The 22,896-nt window shown below is 45.6% G+C and overlaps 1 protein-coding gene across 5 annotated transcripts in view; it reads left to right on the top strand.

Moving 5' to 3' along the window:
* The window catches only part of ADTRP (androgen dependent TFPI regulating protein), a 102,438-nt gene that overhangs the window by 13,631 nt on the left and 65,911 nt on the right, over positions 1-22,896 (top strand). For 3 of the 5 annotated variants that reach the window (XM_063707335.1, XM_055391812.2, XM_055391817.2), the window contains exon 5: positions 14,417-14,776. In XM_063707335.1, the coding sequence (XP_063563405.1) occupies positions 14,624-14,776 (153 nt within the window). In that variant the 5' untranslated portion in view covers positions 14,417-14,623. Of the gene's footprint in view, positions 1-12,511; positions 12,617-13,723; positions 13,848-14,416; positions 14,777-22,896 lie in introns of those variants that run through there. The other 2 variants (XM_055391810.2, XM_055391811.2) reach the window with 2 other exon arrangements.

Genomic DNA, 22,896 nt, shown 5'->3' with positions numbered 1-22,896 from the left:
GACAATAACAAAAGATCAAAAATTCGTATCCTTGGATTCCCAAAAGGAGAGCAGAAGATGAGTGGTATTGAAAGGGTATTTGAAAAAAAAAAAAAAGCTGAAACCTCCCCAAATTTGCTAAAATACATAGACCTACTGCTTTAAGAAGTTGAACAATCTTAAAATAGGAAAGCCCAAGGAAATCCATGTCTTGACACACTGTAATTAAACTTCTGAAAGCTAAGGATCAAATCTTGAAAGTAGCCAAAGCATAACGACACATTTACCACAGGGGAATACAAACTCAAATAATAGCATATTTCTCATCTGAAACCGCAGAGGCCACAATAAGTGGCACAACATTTCTTAAGTGCTGAAAGAAGGACTGTCAACAGTGAATTCTATCTCTTACAAAACTATTCTTCAGGAATACAAGGGAAATAAAGACATTCTCTGATGAAGGTAAATTTAAAGGATTTGTTGCAAGCCTAAAGGAAGTAGAAAAGAAGTGACTCAAACTGAATGACAATGATCAAAGAAGGAAACTTGAAGCATTGGGAAAGATGAAAGAACAATGTACAAGTCAGGAATATAGACAATAGACTAGCTCTTCTCAGGAATTTAAAAAATCATTTTATTTTATTTTATTTTTTTTTTTGAGACGGAGTCTCGCTGTGTTGCCCAGGCTGGAGTGCAGTGGCGCAATCTCGGCTCACTGCAAGCTCCGCCTCCCAGGTTCACACCGTTCTCCTGCCTCAGCCTCCTGAGTAGCTGGGACTACAGGCGCCCGCCACCACGCCCGGCTAATTTTTTTGTATTTTTAGTAGAGACGGGGTTTCACCGTGTTAGCCAGGATGTTCTCCATCTCCTGACCTCGTGATCCGCCCGCCTCGGCCTCCCAGAGTGCTGGGATTACAGGTGTGAGCCACCGCACCTGGCCAAAAAATCATATTTAATGATTAGAACAAAAAATTACAATAGCATCTGAGAGTCAAGACTATGATGTTTAAAAGTGGGAAAAGATAAAGGGATTAAAACAGAAGTAAGGATTCCATGCTTAATTTGAAGTGGTAAAATATCAATGCCAGTAGACTGTAATAAGTTACATTTGTATATTGTCACACCCAGAGCAACTGCTAATAAAATTATGTAAAAAGGTACGTTCAAAAACGCTATAAGTAAATCAAGATGGAATCCTTAAAAGTGTTCGTGTAACACACAGGAAGAAGAAAGGACCAGAGGCATAAGGAGAGGAAACAAAGAGAAAATGAATAATTACACAGAAGACTTGAGCCCTAATAACAACTACTTTAAATGTAAATGGTTTAAATACACCAATTGTAAGGCAAATATTGGCACAGTGGATAAAAAAACAAAACAAACGCAAACAAACCATGACTCAACTATATGCTATATACAAGTAACTCATTTTCATTTCAATGAAATAGGTAGGTTGACGGTCAAAGGACTAAAAAAATACTGTGTAAGCATTAATTATTTTTTATAAAAGAAGGAATAGCCATATTTATTTCAGATAAAGTAGAATTTATCCAAGCAAATAAACTTCTAGAAACAAAGAGCGATGTTACATAATAATAAAAGAATCAACCTACTGTCAGGGATAATGGGAAGGACAGCTGAGAAAGGAATGAGGCCAATAGACCCAAGTTCAGGCAAGCTGATTTATTGTCAGTCCTACCAGGCTACCTCCTGACCAAAGCCGAGGAGACAGCCAGGATTACAGACTACCACAGGGCTTTATAGGGTGAGGAACTGGGTCAGCGTTGGGGAGCTGAGTTGGGTGTGTAGGTGGGCTGAGTCAGGGTTGGGGAGCTGAGTTGGGTGTGCAGGAGGGCTGAGTCGGGGTGAGGGAGATGAGTCGGGGGTGCAGGTGTCTTGACCGCATCCTGGAGATGTTTTTTGCCAGCTTTGTTACGCAAGGTGAACAGACATGTTAACTGCATCCTGTAACTGCCTGGACAGTTACTGGAGGGGTCAGTGAAGAGGGGTTTGTCTTTAGCCCTGGGGGAGCTGTGCGGAGGTCACAAAGAACTGCATTGTAAGACCCATGGGAAGGGAGGGGAAACAGTCTGGTCGGAGTGACCCTAACATTCCAGGCTTTTAATAGATGATAGGAAAGGGGGTGCCATTTTTTTGTCTGGCTGCTTCGGGCTGAGAGGGCAGTGACTAGGGGAAAGGCTGGAATGTGGGGGTGGCTTTAGTTTTGAAATTGTTGATACTCCTGGAGTAACATTATGTCCTGTATGGTTCCGTGGGCAAAGGCTCAGATACGATTCTACAAAAACTGGGTGAAGAGGTGTATTAAGCAAGTCCTGAAGATTAGGAGGAAGAGAAAAAGAATTATAACAGGTCCAAGGAGAGGGAGTAGGCAGGGGGCCCAGGTGCTGAGCGACCAAGAGGGCCAAGAGGGCCAGGTAGAGGAGCTGCTTTCCCTGATTTTTTGGGTGCATCTTTGAACTTTTTTTACTGCATTCTAAACTAAGCCTGACTGGTTAAAATAAAAGCAGCATTCTTCATCTAGGAAAAATGCAGAGTCCTCCTTTGTCAGCGAAGGTCGAGACCTCTGTGATTTTGTAAGGCGACTGCCGCTAGGGAGTCTAGCTGAGTTTGTAAGGTGGATATAGACGTTGCAAGGTCATCTATACCATTTGAAAGGTCCTTTGATAAGGTTTTATGGTAATAAGAGGAGGTTGCGATTCCTGCTACTCCAGTGCCTGTGGCTGCTGTGATGCCCAGGCCTATGAGTAGTGGGATAAGCTGTATGGCCCGGTGCCTGTGGTGTGGGATTTGAGTATTTAGGGTTTGGAGAGGCAGGTTTTCTCCTGGAGCTATGCCTATTTTAGGGCTGAGGAAGACCAGTGTACAGGTGCCTGTCCAGTTGGTGGGGAGACAGAGGTAGGTGGAGGTGCTGCATAGAAAGAGTACACCTTGGCTAGGGAGGCAGAATTGGAAATGTATGGCAAAAGGGGGATGTAAAATGTTGTTTTCTGAGCATCGGGTGTGGAGGGAGGAGGCTAGAGCCACTCCGGTTAGGGGTTGAAGGGTGTGTGTTGAGTTGAGCTGGCTAGCTCCTACTGATGAGTTTTCTAAGTGTAGAAAGAAGCATTTTGTGTCAATAAGTAGTCCGTTTGAGGGTGTGTTAGGCAGTGGGATTTCCACGCATTCGGAAGTGGGGACAGGGTCTAGACAAGTGCTCCACCCTGCGATTTCTATGCAGAGCCTATGTCGGTTATTGCAGAATCCTGATGTTTCTCCTGTGACTTGGGCCTGAGTGGGGTTGGAGATTCTGAGAGTTTGTGTGGGGTTTGTTACTGTTACTGTTTGGATGCCTGTTGGGGGAAGTGAGTGTTAGGGTGTAGTTGCATAAGCTAGAGGAGAGGGTGCCTAGGGGGGACTCCTGAGGAAAGTTCACATTTTATGCATAGGAATGCTTGTTGGCTGAGTTTTGAGTCTGAAGTAAGTGCTCCTAAGATAACCTTGTGTTCTGAAGTATGTGTGGTAAGATTGAGTTTGTAACTTTTGAGTGCATTTACTCCTCCGAAACTTTGGTAGCGGGGGTGGAGGGTTATATTGATGAGGACCTAGTCTTTGAGGGGAACTGGGAAGGCATCCTTTGATATGGTTTCTGAGGGCTGTACACAGAACCAGCAGGCCTTGGCCAGGGAGGGGTTAGTTTGATTGAGTATCCCATGTGCCTGTTGAATGGTGCGCTGAAGGTGGGAGCGGTAGTGAGAAGGAGGAGGAGTAAATAGACAGAGAGCAAGTGTGAAGGTAAAGAATTCGGCTACATCTGGAGTGAATTCCTGTAAATCCCCTTGAAATATAAGATCGGTGATCCAGTCAAGGAATGCCGTGAGGGTGGGATGTTCTGGGTAGGACCATGAAATTCTGTGATGCAGTGAAGGAAGAGGGTGAAACGGCAGGACGGGCAAAGACAGGACATTTAGGAGGGGCAACTGTTGGTGGTGGTTATTATACCTGCTATAAGGAGGATTGTAAGGCAAAATGTTACGGATATGGAAATTTTTTGTTTGAAACTCCACCCAGGAGGTGAGACGGTATATAGTCCTATGGCAAAGAGTAGAGTAAGTAGGCTGATTCCTGCAAGGGCAGCGTAATAGATGATTTCCATTAATAAGCGTTTGGATACTTAATGGTAAGGGGTGATAACTTGTCTGTTATGGTTCATGGGGGAAGAGTGGGGTCTTCTGGGATGGGCATTAGGTGGAGTTGAGTTTTTCCAAGAAGAGTGCTGGAGTATTTGCAGGAAACAGCTGGTTGGTTAGTTGGTGGCGGGTCAGCGGCAGGGGCTCTTTTTAACCTGGAAAGATGGTACCAAGAGTTGTGTCCTGAAAGTTTGGCTGTGGTGGGGGTAGTGAGAAGGACTTGGAAAGGGCCTTCGCACTTCAGTTTGAGACTCGTTGGAGTAAGGGTTTTTAGGAACACATATTCTCCAGGAAGGAGTGCCTGGTCGGTGGGGCCTTGGTAGGATTTTGGGAGGGCCTGGTCAGCTTGTTCGTGGAGGGGATGACGGATGAGGGAGAGTGTTGGGAGGTACTCTCCTAATTGAGAGTTAGGAGGGAGTCTGTTTTGTAAGAGGAAAGGGCGTCCATACATTAACTCAAATGGACTGAGGAAGGAGGGGGCTTTTGGACTGACTCTGATGTGAGCCAGTGCTATGGGTAAAAAGGAGGTCCAAGGTTTTTTGATCTCAAGTGTGAGTTTGGTTAACTGAGTTGTGAGAATTCCGTTTGCCCGCTCGATTTCTGCGGATGACTGGGGCTGGTATGGGATATGGAGGCGCCACTGAACGCCAAGGGATGGGGAGACCTGTTGGGTAATTTGGGAGATGAAGCTAGGCCCATTGTCTGATTGTATGGGGCTCGGGAGACCAAATCTAGGGATAATTTCTGATATGAGAATCTGAGAGACTTCTGCAGCTTTTTCTGAAGGGGTAGGAAATGCTTCTACTCAACCTGAAAAAGTGTCTACGAGGGTAAGAAGATATTTAGCTTTTTTGACGGGAGGCATGTGGGTGAAGTTTACTTGCCAGTGCTCCCCTGGGAGTGTTCCTCTGAGCTGGTGTGTAAGGATGAGGAGAGGGCGGAGGGCCCCTTGGGAGGAAGTAACAGAGCATATACGGCAGTTTGAGGTTATGTCCTTTAGTAAGATGAATAGATGGGGGGAGGAGAAACAAGGGCGAAGGAGTAGGTATGGGGGCATGCACTGATATGGAAGGGTTGGTGAAGAGGTGTTAGAATTTCCTTGCTTTGCTCTTGGGGAAGAACAGGCTTTTGATTTTTGATTATCCAGTCCCCTTGAAGGGAGGCTCCTTGCTGTAGTAGTGAAGACTTTTCAGTGGGAAGGTATCTGGGTAGGACTGCTGGGGTGACAAGGAGGATGGGGGCAGGAAGAGGAGAAAGGGAGGCCTGTTTTGCTGCCTCGTCGGTCTTTCTATTTCCTTTTGAGATTTCATCTGATCCTGCTTGATGTTCTCGACAGTGTATGACTCTTGCTTCAGTTGGGAGGTGTGCGGCCTGAAGGAGTTGGTAAACAAGGGGGGCCGTTAGTAATGGGGGTTCTTTTGGCAGTAAGGAACCCTTTCTCTTGCCAGATGGCTGCATGGGAATGAAGAATGTGATAGGCATACTTAGAGTCTGTGTATATGTTGACCCATTTGTTTTTGGAGAGGGTTAGGGCTCTGGTGAGCGCTATGAGTTGTGCCTTCTGGGAGGAGGTTCCTGGGGGTTGGGTTTTAGCCTCAATTACATGGTTTAAGGTAACTACTGCATACCCAGCAATTTTGGGAGAGACGGGGGCTCCGGAAGAGGAGCCAATTATGAATAGTTGGTCATCTGGGTTAGTGAGAGGCTCGGAGGAGATGTTAGGGAAGTGTGGCTGCAGGTGGTCCAGAATGTCAGTGCAAGAATGAGTAGAAGGGGAAGAGGATATGGGGAGTAGGGATGCTGGGTTGAGGGGTGCGCTTTTGGTGAGGCTGAATTCAGGATTTTCAATAAAGAGGGCATAGAGTGACTGAATTCAGGAAGGAGAGAGGGAGCTTAACGCCCAGGAGGAGAGGAGATCCTGTAAGTTGTGAGAGCTGTGGACAGTGGTGCTTTGGCTGAATGTTAGTTTTTTACTTTCCAGAGCTAAAATGGCCACTGCTGCTAATGCTCTAAGACAGGTTGGCCACCCTCTGACAGTGTTGTTTGTTTTGAGAGGTATGCCACAGGGGTAAAGGAAGGAGGATTTCCCTTTTGTTGCCCTAAGACCCTGAGAGCTATTCCTTGGTTTTCGGTGGTATAGAGAACGCAGGGTTGGGAGATGTCGGGTAAGGACAGGGCAGGTGCAGTGACGAGAGCGGTTTGGAGTCCACGGAAACTGGGAAGTATGTTGTGTGTGGGGCTTAGGGGTTCATTGAGAGGGCCTTTGGCTGCTTCATAGAGGGGCTGAGCCAGGAGGGCAAAGTTGGGAATCCATGTCCTAAAGAAACCTGCCAGTCCTAGAAAGAGAGAAGTTCATTTTTTGAGGAAGACGGGGGCAAGCTGTTTATAAAGGTTGCTTGTGCTGGGGTCATGGCTCGGGCCCCGGGGGAGAGTTGGACTCCTAAGTATGTTACTGTTGGGGTAGATAGTTGGGCAAACAACAAATCTCTATTAGCATTTATAATTTACCTGCTACCATGAATAGTGCTGAGGGCACAGAGCTGTATCAGACACCCCTGGAGCAGCTCATAGTGATTGGCTGCATCAGTGAAGGTTCCAATAGGAAAAGGCATTTCCCTCAGCTGAGAGTTTAATGATGGGACTATTAGCACAACGATGGGCAAAGGTAAGACAGTTCTGTAAGAACTGTGGAAGTACAGATCAGCTGTAAAGGGAATGAGCCATCTGAGATGGGCTCTGTGCAGATTACGAGGGTAGGTGGAACAAGTACAAGTCCCACCAACTTGCCTTGTCTTCAGGTTTAACATCTGAGAGCTATATTGGTTAGCTGTTTGTTTAGTAACAGCAGCTGGAGAACCCCTCTCTTGTGTCAAAATGAAACCACACTTCAGCAGACTTGTTCACCATAATCTCAAGGACTCTGTGCCCTGTGTCGCTATTTCCTGCTCATCGCTGCTCAACCTGCAGACGTCACCTAGGAGTGTCGTCCAACCCTTCCCGCTGCAGCTGGCGCCATGGTATGTGCAGGGGTGTGAGAATCTGTGTGGGGTTGGGGCATTTCTTCAGAGGCCAGCCCTGGTCAGTTGCTCCCTTAGTTCAGTTGGCATCCCAGCTTTGGGACATGAAATAGTCACTGTTGCAGGTTCCCTGAACCCCATTTCATACCGAAGGAAATTAACACCCCAGAGAAGCTGATGGCTGATCAGCTCCAGGTCCTGAAGCATATACAGGCTTGGACTCAAGCCCCTTGCCCTGACTCCCTGCGTTTTGTGCCTTATCCCTTGGTGACTGGCCAAGAAATGGGTTATATCTTTACCAGGAAAAACTGTTATTTGTGCCGGTGGCCATGACTACTTTACTGTGGGACTCCTTTCATCCTTATCTTCTCCTACGTGGTGTCTGGAGTTTCCCATGACTTACTCAATGCATTCATCGTTAGCTCAATCTTCCATATATTTAGAATGACAGAATAATGTGCAGGATAATTTAGGCTCCATTAGTACTTTGTGCATACCTCTATTATAGTACTTATCACATCGTGCTGTAATTTTTTGTTTACATACCTGTCTCTGCCACTTGGCAGTGAGTTCCTCTGGGGCTCAGGCTGTCTTACTCATTTCTGTATTCCACCTCCTCCCCACAACCGAGCAGCTGAACATGTTGAACACAGTAGGTTTTTAATGAATGAGCCGGCTTTAGGGTAAGGCTCGGTAGACTGGTACACCTGGTATTCCACATATTCATTTATTCAGCAAATATTTTCATAACTGCTACTATTTTTTAAATTGCCAAATAAAAATTATATACATTTGTGGTGCACAACATGATGTTTTGAAATCTGTATGCACTGTGGAATGGCTAACTGAAGCTAATTAGTATATGCATTACCTCACCTACTTATCCTCTTTTTGTGGTGAGAATACTTTTTTTTTTTTTGACAAGGTCTGACTCTATTGTCCAGGCTGGAGCGCAGTGGTGTGATGCTGGCTCACTGCAACCTCCACCTCCCACACTCAAGCAATCCTCCCACCTCAGCCTCCCAAGTTGCTGGGACTACAGGTGCACATCACAAAATCATAATTTTTGTGTTTTTAGTAGAGACGGGGTCTTGCTATGCTGCCCAGGCTGGTCTCAAGCTCCTGGGTTCAAGTGATCTGCCCACCTCAGCCTCTCAAAGTGCTGAGATTATTGGTGTGAACCACCATGCCTCACCAAGAATACTTAAAATCTACTCTCTTAGCAATTTTCAAGCATACAATACATTATTACTAATTATAGTCACCATGTTGTACAATAAACCTCTTACACTTATTCTTCCTGTCTAACTGAAATTCTATATCTTTTGACCAACTTTCCCCAAGCCCCACTCCCACCTCCGCCCCAGGCCCCTGGTGACCTCCATTCTACTCTCTGCTTCTTTAGACTGCACATATAATGAGGTCAAGGAGTATTTGTCTTTCTGTGCCTGGCCTATTTCACTTAACGTAATACCCTCCAGGTTCACCTATGTCGTCACAAATAGCAGTTTCTTCTGTCTGAAGACTAAGCGTTATTCCACTGTGTATCCGTACCATACTTTCTTCATTCATTTATCCATCGATGAACACTTAGGGTGAGTCCCTGTCATGGCTATTGTAAATAAGAATGTTGCAATGACTGTGGGAGTGCAGGTGTCTCTTTGACATACTGATTCATTTTCCTTTGGATATATACCCAGTCGTGGGATTGCTGGATGATATTATAGTTCTATTTTTAATTTACTGAGGAAATTTCATACCGTTTTCCATAATATCTGTGCTAATTTATTTCCCACCATCAGTATATCAGAGTTTTCTTTTCTCCACATCTTTGCCAACACGTGTTTTCTTTTTTCTTTCTTTCTTTTTTTTTTTTTTTTTTTTTTTGGATAACAGCCATTCTGACAGGTGTAAGGCGATATCTCATTGTGGTTTTAATTTGCATTTCCCTGAGGTTTAGTGATGTTGAACATTTTTTATATATCTGTTGGCCATTTGTATGTCTTCTTTTGATGTCTATTCGGGTCTTTTTCCCACTTTTTAAATTGGGTTATTTGTTTTCTTATTTGGCAGATGTTTATTAAGTACTTACTGTGTGTCCAGCACTATGCTAAGCTCTGGGAATTCAAACACATCATATGTGAACCCTAGGAGATAATGACGTACAAAAAAGACTAATTCCTAATCATTATGCAACATGCAGGGATGCATAGCAGGTTAAAGAAGACAGGAGGGAGCTGTTTAAGATGGCCAGGTTGTGGTGGCTGTCAAGGAAGGGTTCCTGGAGAAGGAAGCTGCTGAGCTGCATTTTAAATGAGGGTTATGACATAACCAGTCAAAGATATGTTGAGAGGAGGCATCAGGGAGAGGAGACAGTAGGAGTAAAGGTGCCGATATGTGACATAGCCAGGTGTGGGTGAAAAGCTCTGTCAATGCAGTGTTGTTGGAGTGACATCCAATGTGGGATGCAACACGAGGATGGAGAGAGCCAGTGGGGAGTGAGCAGGTTACTAAAAGCTATGAAACTTGGATGTAATGCTGTGGGTGATGCTGATGTAGTAAAACGACATGAGCTGGTGGGGGATGTGGCATTTCAGAGAGAATCACTCACTGACCTTGTGAAAAACAGCATTGGGGCATCAAACTAGATTCAGGAAAACCAGCTAGGTTGCTGGTTGCTATGGTGGTGGCAAGAGATGGAGGCCACTTGAACGAGGGCAGTTGTAGAAGGGATGGAAAGAAAGGGACTGATTTGACCCTGATGTAAGAAATGAACTTGGCAGGATTTGGTGGCTAACTGGATTTGAGGAGTAAAAAAGCGGGAGGACACAGGAAGCTCCCAGGTCGATGGTGAGGCCATGATCACAAGACACAGACTAGAGAAGAAAAGCCTGGTTTGGCGGAAGTCAGTGAGCTCGTTTTAGATGTATGGAGTTTGAGGCGTGTCTGTCTCCTTCAGGAGATTCCAACAGGTAGTCAAAGATGTGTTTGAAGCTTGGTGGGGATAGGGAGAGGGCCTGGACCAGAGGTATATAATTTGTGGTCACAAACTGGAAGGCAGTGGTAGAAATTATGATCATGGATAAAATCACTAGGGTGAGTATGTGTTGGGAGACGGACGGTAAGCTGGACCAGCTCTCTGGGGAATGCCAACACAGAAGCAGCTGGTGGAGGAAAAGGAGCTCATTAAACAGACTGAGAAGGACAGTAAGAGCATGTTGGGAGAATAAGCCTTGCTCACACGTGGCTTCCTTAGGGCTAGCTTCCCTGACGCCATACCCACACCAGGTCTGATACTGCCATCCCCTCTAATAAGTCTGCTGTGTTTGTCCTTCACAGAAGTTGCCATAGTTATAAATTCACACTTGTTTTTGTTGTTGCTTAATGTCCATCTTTCCTGCTAAAATATAAGCTCCATGAGGGCAGGGTTTGCATCGCTCTTCTTCCTCGGGGAATCCCCAGGACCTAGCAAAGAGTTGTTGCTTAATAAGTATTTGTGAAATTAAAGAATCATGTTGCGGACTCCCAGGGGGGTAGAGAGTTTCAAAGAAAGTCACTGTTAGTAACCAAGTGGCCTGTGTAGTATCCAAATCAAAGTATGAATTATGCTTATTTTTAAATGTTTAGAATTTCCTGTGTAAAATAATAAAATTTTTGAACAATTCCTTCCCACTTCTCCTGGATATGATGTGAAGCCCTCAGATACTTGGAGAGAGGAAAAGGCAGACAAACAGCACGCTTAGTATGTATTAGTTTATAACGTGCAACTAAGAGGTGACATTCATTGCTCTCCAAAGCTCCACCTGGTCTCATGGTGGGGAACAGATGTTCAGGCTACTTCATGAAAATGGATCTGGTTATTCAACCAGGAACACAAATTATGATGTGAATATGGTTGCAATGTAGATTTTTCATTGGCAACAATTTTGTGAAAAGTTTATAAGAAAATGCAGATGTTGAATTAAGAAATAGTTTTATTTCTTAAAATATTAAAATATTAAAATATTTCTTAAGAAATAAAACTATTTCTTAATTCATAATCCTTAACTCATAATGTAATCCTTATATACATATATTACATGTAATTATTAAATCCTTATATACATATACATGTTATTTGTTAAAATATCATTTTATTAATTATTAATATGTATTAAAATGATATTACATGTTATTAAATCCTCATATATTACTTGTCATTATTTATTAAAATGCTAACAATTCATTGGATCCCAATGTAAAACACTAAAACTCTTACAAACAAATTTAAATAATTTTATCAATATTTATGAGAGGCCCCATCTGTGGGCAATGAGGCTAAGGTAGAGAAAAAAACCATCTAGGTGGTGAAAGGCCAGTGTCCAGGTTTGGACACACACATCTCAGAGATTTGGGTCTTTGTCTTCCCCTCCTTTCCTACCTTTGCCTCAATCCTTACCCATCTGCAGACTTAGACTTGAGATTTTTTTTTGTATAAAGGAATAAAACCTCTAAATCAACAATGGTGTCTAAAATGAAAACACCCTTGGAGACATTCATTCATTCCTATGTGCACCAAGTTTCAAAACATATTGATCCTTTTCTGAGATAATTTTCTGATGAGAGGAGAGAAGAATAAAAGGGACTCGGCCGGGCACGGTGGCTCACGCCTGTAATCCCAGCACTTTGGGAGGCCGAGATGGGCGGATCACGAAGTCAGGAGATTGAGACCATCCTGGCTAACACGGTGAAACCCCGTCTCTACTAAAAATACAAAAAAAATTAGCCGGGCGTGGTGGCGGGCGCCTGTAGTCCCAGCTACTCGGGAGGCTGAGGCAGGAGAATGGCGTGAACCCGGGAGGCGGAGCTTGCAGTGAGCGGAGATCGCGCCACTGCACTCCAGCCTGGGCGACAGAGTGAGACTCCATCTCAAAAAAAAAAAAAAAAAGGCGGCACTCAGTAGGGAGAGGAGAAATATCAAAGTGGGAGTCTGAGAGTGTGCAGAGCAACATTGTTCCTTTGTAGGCAGGTACACTGGTTGTATTAGGGTTCTCTAGAGGGACAGAACTAATAGGATGTATGTATATAAGAAGGGGAATTTATTAAGGAGAACTGACACACAATCACAACAACAGGCCGTCTACAAGTTGAGGAGCAAGAAAGCCAGTGGTGGATCAGTCCGAGTCTCAAAACCTCAAAATTAGGGAAGCCAACAGTGCAGCCTTCAGTCTGTGGCCAAAGGCCCGAAAGTCCCCGGCAAACCATTGGTATACATCTAGGACTCCAAAAGCTGAAGAACTTGCAGTCCGATGTTCGAGGGCAGGAAGCATCCTGAGAGCATGGGAGAAAGATGAAGTCCGAAAGACTCAGCAAGTCTAGTCCTTCCACGTTCCTCTGCCTGCTTTATCCTAGCCACGCTGGCAGCTGATTAGATGGTGCCTACCCAGACTGAGGGTGAGTTTGCTTCTCCCAATCCACTGACTCAAATGTTAATCTCCTTTGGCAACACCCTCATAGACACACCCAGGAGCAATACTTTGCATCCTTCGAACCAATCAAGTTGACACTCAATATTAACCATCACACTGAGTTCAGACGGCAGCTCTGCCTCTTACAAAGTGTTGAACACATCCTTTTAGCAGATCGGGCTTCAATTTCCTCATCTGAAAACGTACTTAATACGTAATAGTACTTACCTCATGGTGTTATTTAGAGTGCTAATCAGCTAATATGTGTAAAGCAACTGGAACAATGCTTAGCAAACAGTAAGTACTATAAAAGTATTAGCTTCTGTTATTATTTGCTATTTAGCCCAGGCTGTGGAGTTTTGTACAGAGTTTTATGTACCCGTTTCCCAGATCACCCCTTCCTTTGAGAATGGTTTGCTATGGTCTATGTTTGTGTTCCCTGCAAATTCCTGTATTGAAATCTTAACTCCCAGGATGATGGCATTAGGAGAGGGGAGCTTTCGGAGGTGATTAGGTCATGAGGGCAGCGTCTCCATGAATGGGATTAGTGGCCTTATAAAACAGGCCTCAGGGAGCTTGTTTGCCCCTTCTACCACATGAGGACTCAGCCAGAAGGCACTGTTTATGAACCAGGAAACCGACCCACATTAAACATCAGGCACTCTGTCAGCATCTTGATGTTGGACTTCCAGCCTCCAGAACTGAGAAATAAATTTCTGTTGTTTCCAAGCTTCCCAGTTTACAGTATGTTGTTATAGCAGCCCCAACAGATGAAAGAAAAAAAAAAAAACATGGTTACAATGCAGAACTCCATGGCGGGCTCAAGTTTGCTCTCCTCCCATCTCCCAATCCTGATGTTGGGAGTCTGTTGACTCTTAGGAGGTGGGTTTGTTTATGTTTTGTCCTCCTTGTCCAGCCTACAGTTCTTTCTGCTAGTACTTTTAAGCCCTGGTTAAGTCATTGAAAAGCACCAATTACAGACTTACATAACTGTGTCAGGAGCATTTTTCTGAGGGATTTGCTCACCCCTCGGAGTCAGTTGCCCAGGGAAACAAGCTGGCGATGTCACAAGGCATCCACTTCTAGTTCTTCCTCAGTTCCCTTCTGTGCAGCCTGAGTCAGAGCCTAGTCCTGCACGCTGCCTAGCCCAGCCACGTCTCATCCGATTCATGGCAGAGCAGGGACTCTCACCCTCTCCCAGCAATGTCTAAAGTCAGGTATATTGGGGTCATGGCCATGGTAAGGATGGTCTCCTGTGCTGCTTCTTCCCTCCCAGGGCACAGAAATGCCTATGCAAATGGAGTGTCTAGGACAGCCCTGGGTTACTCTTGGTTCTCTAGGGTATAGTTACAAAACTGAAAAAAAAAAAAAAAAAAAAAAAGAAAAGAAACCGTTGGAGCTGCTCCCTGGAGGATCAAAGGTTGTTGCAGACTTTCTATAATCTCAGAGACCTCAGGAGCAAAATTACAACACACTTTTCCTTTCTACTGTTCATGCCCTAAGCACACCCATGATCTGGTTTATCAACCTGCTCCTCCTTTTCTCAAGAGATAAGGTTGCAACTTCCTTGTTATATGCAAGTGAAAAGAAAAGAGACTACAGCCATGGAAGAATTTCGTGAGATTTTCCTAGTATTTCATGCTTACTACATTTAACCATGCCCCTGCCCCATTGCCCTAGTGAAACAGTACAATGTACAGCTCTTGCATTGCTACCTGCCCTTCTCAAAGCCCACATGTTGTATTTTATGCAAATCTACAGATTATCTATCATTATCTAAATGCAGGCATCTGAAAACCAGCAGTAATCCTGCCTCTGAAGTTTATCAGGAAAGGAGCTTAAAAGAGAACCAAATTCAGCCTGTGTTGGAACTCTCAGTCCCAGAGGGGTGTGGTTTATAGCTCTCCGGCCTGCTGTTGGACTTTGGCTGTGACCCACAGAAGGACGCCAGAAAGTACTCAAGACATTCTCGGTGCCCCGGTCAGCACTCGCCATGACGAAGACTTCTACATGCATATACCACTTCCTTGTTCTGAGCTGGTATATTTTCCTCAATTATTACATCTCACAGGAAGGAAAAGACGAGGTGAAACCCAAAATCTTGGCAAATGGTGCAAGGTGGAAATATATGACGCTGCTTAATCTGGTAAGTCCATATGTCCGTACCAGGAACCGATCCGTTTCTCTAGAATATCAGTGCTGCCACACATATCATCTTTGGATTTTATTAAATACACAATTTTGTTATTTGTCTTCCATCTTCACCGTTTTGTGAGTTTTGGCTTTTTTGTTTACTTAACAATTTGCTCTGATAAACCCAATTTGGAAATTATCTATAGTTAACATTTCTATGCTGGCTCATTGTTAAATGCTCTCTTGAAAAAAAAAATCTCATCTTGGAGCTCTTTTCAGATGAGCTCAAAGAGGGGACCATGCTAATGGTTTCGCCATGGGATTAACTACAAATGCAGGAGACATTTTGAACTTTGCTTGGGGAAGTCTGTGAAGAGAAGGCAGAGTGGCGTATGGTGTGTAGGAAGTGTAATTTCCAATGAAGGAATAATGCCATTTTACAGCACACACAGACTAACAGATTTATCTAAGAAAAGCAAACACATTTTGCCATGTTCAGCTCCCACCTCAATTTTTTATAGGTTCAGTCTCCATCTTAAAGGACAAATCACCCAACCGAATGGCAAATACACATTTTCAACTATTTAAAAACCAATCTTATGATTTACTCCTTTCTTGTCTTCCTAACCTGGCTGACTGCATTCTGATGAAGTGTGAATGAATGGGAGAAAAGCAGACTACGAAAAATACTTTGAGGAATAGGTTAAAAAGAATACTTTTAAAGTTAAAAGCTAATAATGGGGAATCATTTGGGGATGTGAATTAATATTTGAGGTTTTTGACTAAAATCTTGGGTGCCACATAAACGTCTGTTTTCAGAATTGTAATCCTCATTTGACAAGCGGAGAATGTATGTGGTCAGAAACTGTGACACTCTGAAATGCTAAGGACGTGGAAATGGGGAGAGTTAAAATCAAAGAGGCCCAAAGTGGTTGCTTCCTCCTCACTGGTTGGTTAGTGGCCTCTTGATTTGGGCCTGAAAAATTGGAACCCTGAACACAGCTCTAGTGTCTTTGAAAACTTCAAGGTGACTACTTGTTTCAATCATGGAATTTTATGAGAAAAACAAACAGAAACAAAACAAAAAATGTTTTTTGTACAGCTTGGAGTGCCACGGTAAACAACAACAACAACAAAAAACCACACACACGCGCGCATACACACACACCCCTAAGGTTTGTGTCTCTATTGGCTTTCTATGAAAAACAGTCAACTAAAAGGGAAGTGTGTCTGTAGTTAGGACTGACTTTCTAATAAAATCCAATTCCAGTATGAATGTCCTACCTCACACTATGTGTGTGTGTGGCTAAGAATAGATTTATCACCACACTCATTAACTAGCTCCCTTACTTCTTTGTATACACACACACACACACACACACACACACAACTGATCCTGACTTTTTAATTCTAGCTCACCTATATTTCCAAGAGCCCTTATTTTCCAAGAGTGAGAAAAGTCTCTTTTCTTATCAATGATACTATCATTTCCTAGTGTTAATCCCAATTTTGCTTCCCTGACTGATCAGCTACCAAATCCTATTAGTTTTTCCTTTTACTAAGTTCATCCTTTCTTCTTCAACCTTACTGTCTCTCTCATTCCAGGCTTATATTAAGCCTACCTGGATGACCATATCATCCCTTTACTGTCCATTCATGGTCCAATCCAGCCACTCAGATTCCAAATTAATCTTCTCAAAGCACTGGTTTTGGTTTGTTTTTTAATACCAAGACCTGGATCTAAAAGTGTGATCTGCTGCTCAGGAAACCACAGTGGCTCCCTCCTGCCTCACGGACCCAATGTCAAACTCCCGATTCAAGAGCTCACCTGCCCAACCAGCCTTTCAGGTTCCCTCTCCCTGGGAGGCTGGTCTCTTCTGCAGTAAGGACTGCGTCTCACTAGTATTGGTCCCTGGGCTTCCTGCTGTCACTTCTCTGCCCAATGTTCTCTCTATCCTTAGAAGAAAGGCCTACTTACCTCTCTCCACCACACTGCTTCTTTCATAGAACATTGGGAATCACATATACTCCTCCCGAATCCTTGCTGACCAACTCCAGTCCAAATTTCCTTTTCCTTTCTCTGATTTTCACAGCATCTCTCAGTCTCTGCTGATTTATATGTAGTATTGTTTTCTAATTCCCTCTCTCCCTGCCATGTGAGTCTTAACATTCCAATCAAACTTTGGCTCCAAAACAGAAGTTTTTTTTTTTATCTTAGGTCCTTGCCAACCCTAACCGTCTATATTTCTACCTTGAATTCAGCACAGTGGCTGGCACAGGATACCCAGATATTAAAAAGCTGCAACTTGGTACGTTGACGTGACCTCAGCCTTTCTGCATCCTCAAGCAGTCCCTCTCTTCTGGTATCTTCTGGCCCTCGTAAATAAGCTGAGAGGGGCTTGCCTGTGGTGATTTTCTTTCTGAGCTCCATTAGGAGTCATCGTGAAAGTGTGACCTAATGAAATGCTTCCCAGCTGGTGAAGATGGGTTGAGTGTGTTATGCCCAGACCATTAGTTCCCCAAAGAAGACCACCAGAGTCCAGAGTCAAAGCCAAGCGGCAAGGATCTTTACTACAAGTTCGAACCCGGTCCCTCCATTCCACAGCATACAAGAGGGCCCTGAACAATGCCAGTGTTTGCTTTTTATAGCCTGAGAGTTACAGGGGAACAAAGGAATTCTTTTGGTTCCCGCTTTTTCAGTAAAACTTTGAACGGCTGTCCCCTTATCGGAGACTTTCCTGGTGGTGTTTGTACTGGGCTCAGGAAGTTTGAGAGATATATGGTGATATGTGGTGAGATGGGAAGATGGGATGTGTTTGTACTGGGCTCAGGAAGTTTGAGAGATATATGGCGATATGTGGTGAGATGGGAAGATGGGATGTGTTTGTACTGGGCTTGTTTGTTTTGAGCCCGGGACTGTGCCCGGCTCCTTTCATTCCCCCCTTTTCTTTTCAGGTATGTTTAGAGCCAATCTTGGGTCTTGTAAGTCTGATTCTGCTTCAGCGTTTACAGGTTGGTATTGGGCTCTGAGGACCATGAGTTGTACAGTGTCAAACCTTTCTCTAACGAACCGCAAAATTCTGTTAACAACACAAGGTCCTACGGTAAGCAGAAATAGTAGACTCAGTAGGGGTCCAAGGAAGGGGGCTAACAGAGAAAACATAGATGAGTTCCACCATTGGTCTGCAGCTGAAGCAAACTGCTGTGTTCTTACTTCTGTGCTTAACTTGCGTAACTGTTGGACCCGGTCTTCCACAAGCCCTGATTCATTTATGTAGAAACAACAGTCTTCCTTTAGAAACATACACGTACCCCTTTTTCAGCAGTGAGTAGGTCTAAGGCCCTCCGGTTCTGCAAGGTTACCTGTGCTAGGGACGTGAGCTGCCGCTGGAGGGAGGCAAGGGACTCAGCTGACTCCTCCATAGCAACGGCAAATTGTTGGTACAGCTTGTTACTTTCTATAAGGGTGTGACCTAGGGCTCCCCCAGCCAGTCCGGCCGCCATGAAGGATGCGGTGAGGGAGATTCCTGCAATGAGGGGGAGAAATATGGCTCGTGCAGGTCTCGGTCTAGGGTCTGGGTGAATAACAGCACTAGTCCAGTTACCGGTATACCCTAGGAACTCGCCGGCAGTAAGCAGAGTTAACCGGGGAACTAATGTGACAGGAAGACACAGTAGGTTGGTAACAGAGGGGCTTGATAGGTTTTTAGATAATGTTCCATTACACCAGAAGAATATGCCTGACGGAGCCCTTAAGGTGATGTTAGGGGGCGTTGCAGTGATGTTGCAGAGGCTGGAATTAGTTCCTGAGAAACAGTAGGGAAACTTTTCTTGACTGGGGTTTAGGTATAGTGGCACGTTAGGGATAGGGGCATATGAGAGGTTTCTGTGGTTGTTAGCTTGGGCTGAGGTGGAGGATCCCCATGGCAGGGGGACAGCGGTTAGCGGTGGATGCCCTAGAGTGGCACACAGAAAGCAACCAGACAGGCTGTGAAGTCCTGTAAGGTTGGCAAGTTCTAATCCTTTTTGCAATAATTTTAACCAGGAAAAAGGACGTAAGTCTTGTGTCAGGCGGTTTTCTTGTTGCTGGATATTTCCATGGACCAGGGGCCGTACCTGCACTAGACCCCGCCACAGATAGAGGTGACTGCTAGGCCATGTGGAGGCGGAGGAGTAGTATACAGCCCCATGTTGAGGCGTGGTCCAGCGGGAGTTCCAGGGGTCTCTAACTATCCATGTATATGAAAGGTCTCTATCTCGTCTGCGATGGAAGGGCCATCTGGGATCTATCTGTTCTTTTCCACCCCACCATTGGTATTTATGGATGTTACAATAGTTATAAGGGCAGCCGGCACTTTGGTGCCACCAATAGTGTTTACAATTGTATTCAGTCTGATCATACTCAAAGCATATTATTAGTGCCACTGGTTTGGCTACTGGGAAATCGGTAAAATTTAGTAAAATTGGGCTATTGCACCCTGAGGAGGGGCAATCTGCACTGGCCACTAATTTCCCGGGCTTATGAGGTTGCCCAGGGTGGGTTTGGTTTTCATAAAGCCAGAATCTCCAGACAAAGGGATTAGGAGCTGGCTTTATGTTTTCCCCAGCGGCCACTAGGGCGACTAATGTTAGAGTTAGACTACCTAACTGCATGTTTGCAGTGAGCTATGCTGCCGGCGCAGGGTGAGTTTTAAGGGGTTGTTCTTAGCTCTGTCCACAGTCCACGTGTCCGGTGCTTCAGCCGCCGCCGTGATTGGCCCCAGAAGGTCGGAGGTTGGGTCCACTGGCTTGACGTGGGTGTAGTGGATCCACGACGCAATGTCTTCTACCTTCAGGGCAGTGGGTGTGGTCAGGAGTACTTGGAGTGGTCCTTTCCACCTGGGCTCTAGGGTCTCTTGTCGGTGTCGCTTAACCAGGACCCAGTCTCCCGGCTGGTACGGATGGGATGTCGGTGGGGGACTGGTCTCATATAGCTCTTTCAGCTTGGGCCAGATTTCTTGGTGAATTTTCTGTAAGGCTTCTAAGGAAAATAAGAATTCAGAGACATTTTCTGTTTCAGACTTAAGCAGGTCATCTTTTAAGCTAGGAACCAGGGGTGGAGGTCTGCCATACATGATTTCGTAAGGGGTAAGGCCCAGTTTGTAAGGGGTATTACGGGCCCGGAATAGAGCATAGGGGAGAAGGACTACCCAATTAGCGCCAGTCTCTATAGTCAATTTAGTTAAGGTCTCTTTTAAGGTCCGATTCATCCTTTCTACCTGTCCTGAACTCTGGGGCCTGTAAGCGCAATGTAGTTTCCAATTTGCCCCAAGGATGGAAGCCAAGTCCTGACTTACCTTAGCGACGAAAGCGGGCCCATTATCTGACCCTATCTGGATGGGGAAGCCATACCTGGGAAGGATATCTTCCAGAATTTTCTTTGCTACGACCTGAGCAGTTTCTCTTTTGGTTGGGAATGCTTCAGTCCACCCTGAAAAAGTATCTACAAAGACAAGTAAGTACCGGTACCCGTACTTTCCTGGCTTTATTTTGGTAAAATCTACTTCCCAGTAGATACCGGGCCTGGTTCCCCTGAGCCTTGTTCCTGTTGCGGCTTGAGATTGGGGGTATGCGTTGTTAAGCTGGCAGACTTTGCAACTTGTCACGATACTGCTGGCCGTCTCAGCTATATGTCTGATTTTGAGCTTGGAGCGTCTGATCAGGTCTATCATCCGCCGGGCCCCCAGGTGGGTGGTTCGGTGGATGTGTTCTAACACCTGTTGTCCTAGTTTTTCTGGTAGGATGGTTTGGTCATTAGTATCATTCCACCACCCATTCTGGATTTGTTTCAGGGGAAGTTTGTCAATCCACTGGAGATCTTGTTCTGAATATTCAGGGAAATATGGCAAGTCCCGGGGGCCCAGGTCAGGGAGCTGGAGTGCAAGGAGTTGGCTGGGAGCCTTCGCCACATTCCTTGCAGTTTGGTCTGCCAGAAAGTTGCCTTGAGCAGTTGGAGTAGTTAGTTTCTGATGCCCTGGGCAATGTACAATGGCTAACTTTTCTGGCCTCCATAGGGCTGTTAGCAGGGCTAGGATCTCTTGCTTGTTTTTTATCTCTTTTCCTTCAGCTGTCAGTAACCTTCGCTCCCTGTAAATGGCCCCATGTATATGCGCCGTTGCAAAAGCATATCGGCTGTCTGTATATACTGTCAGCTTTTTCCCCGCCCCTAAGGTAAGAGCTTGGGTGAGCGCTATCAGTTCGGCCTTCTGGGCCGATGTCCCCCGGGGCAGGGGTTCCGCCCAGATTACCTCAGTCTCTGAAGTTACTGCCGCTCCAGCGTACCTCTGGCCTTGATGCATGAAGCTGCTCCCATCAGTGAACCAGACGAGGTCAGCGTCAGGAAGTGGGCGGTCCTGCAGGTCTTCTCGAACTCCGTGCACCTGAGCTAGTATCTTGGTGCAGTCATGGAGTGGGGCTTCCAGGTCCGGGTTGGGCAGCAGCGAGGCAGGGTTTAAGGTCGTTGGGGGCAGGAAAATTATCCTGAGAGGATTTAGTAGTAGTCCTTGGTAGTGGGTGAGCCGGGCGTTACTCATCCATCGATTAGGTGGCTGTTTGAGTACACCTTCGATGGCATGTGGAGTAACGACCCGCAATTCTTGCCCCATGACAAGTTTATCAGCATCTTGCACCATCAGAGCCGTGGCCGCAATCATTCGGAGACAAGGGGGCCACCCGGCAGCTACTGGGTCTAACTTCTTTGACAGGTAGGCAACTGGCCTCCGCCAGGGGCCTAAGTTCTGAGTTATTACTGCCTTGGCGACACCCTTATTCTCATCCACGTATAAGTGGAAGGGCTTGGTAACATCAGGTAGTCCTAGTGCAGGCGCGGAGAGTAGGGCGGTTTTAATCTGTTGGAAGGCCAACTCGGCTTCGTCTGTCCAATTAAATGGCTGTTGCCCCCGTGTTGCCTGATACAAGGGTTTAGCCAGTTCTGCGAACCCAGGTATCCATAGTCTGCAAAATCCTGCCGACCCCAGGAATTCACTCACTTGTCGGGTGGATTGTGGCCTGGGGATCTGCAGAACAGTTTGTTTCCGGGCATCTGTTAGCCAGCGCTGCCCTCCCTTAAGCAGGTACCCTAGATATGTTACCTCTGGCTTACAGATTTGAGCTTTCTTTGCCGAGGCTCGGTAGCCTAGATTCCCCAGAGCTTGTAAGAGACCCTTGGTCCCTTGGATGCAAGCTTCTTGGGTCTCAGCAGCAATTAGGAGGTCATCAACATACTGTAGTAAAATTATTTCAGGGTGTTTACGTCGGTACTCACCCAGGTCTTCATGGAGGGCCTCATCGAACAGGGTAGGAGAGTTTTTGAATCCCTGCGGCAGCCTGGTCTATGTCAGTTGGCCACTTATGCCCCTATCAGGGTCATTCCACTCGAAGGCGAAGAGCTTTTGGCTCTGAGGGGCTAAAGGCAAACTGAAGAAAGCATCTTTCAAGTCTAAAACAGTGTACCATTGATGTTTAGGGTTTAAGGTACTTAGGAGGGTATACGGGTTAGGTACAGTTGGATGTATGTCCACAACCCTCTTGTTGATTTCTCTTAAGTCTTGTACAGGTCTGTATTCTCCACTATTAGGTTTTCGTACCGGCAACAATGGAGTATTCCAGGGTGAGTGACATGGGCGAAGGACCCCTTGGTCAAGGAGCCGGCGGATATGCGGGGCAATCCCTTTCTTGGCCTCTAGGGGCATCGGGTATTGGCGTACCCGCACGCAGTCTGTCCCAGGCTTTAGTTCAATAAATAAGGCAGGACGGTGTTTTGCTAGACCTAAGCCCCCCGTCTCTGCCCACGCTTCTGGATATTGCTGGAGCCAGGTTGCTATGTCCTGGTCAGGGGCCGCTTTCTCCTGGTGGAGCCGGTACTCATCTTCTAGGTTTATAGTCAGGACGGGCACGGGTCGATTGTGGGAGTTGGTCACTACGGGCCCCTCAGGGAGGAAATGGATCTGTGCTCCCATTTTAGTTAGCAGGTCTCTCCCCTATAGGGGACAGGGGCTCTCAGGGATGACCAGGAAAGAATGGGTTACATTCTTGGCTCCGAGGTTTACTGTTCTTTGTGTTGTCCATGGGTATTTCTTAACTCCTGTGGCCCCT

Source organism: Gorilla gorilla, chromosome 5 (assembly GCF_029281585.2).
Source record: "Gorilla gorilla gorilla isolate KB3781 chromosome 5, NHGRI_mGorGor1-v2.1_pri, whole genome shotgun sequence".
NCBI lineage: Eukaryota > Metazoa > Chordata > Mammalia > Primates > Hominidae > Gorilla > Gorilla gorilla.
Note: the sequence above shows the minus strand (reverse complement) of the source record. Positions and strands in the feature narration are given on the sequence as shown.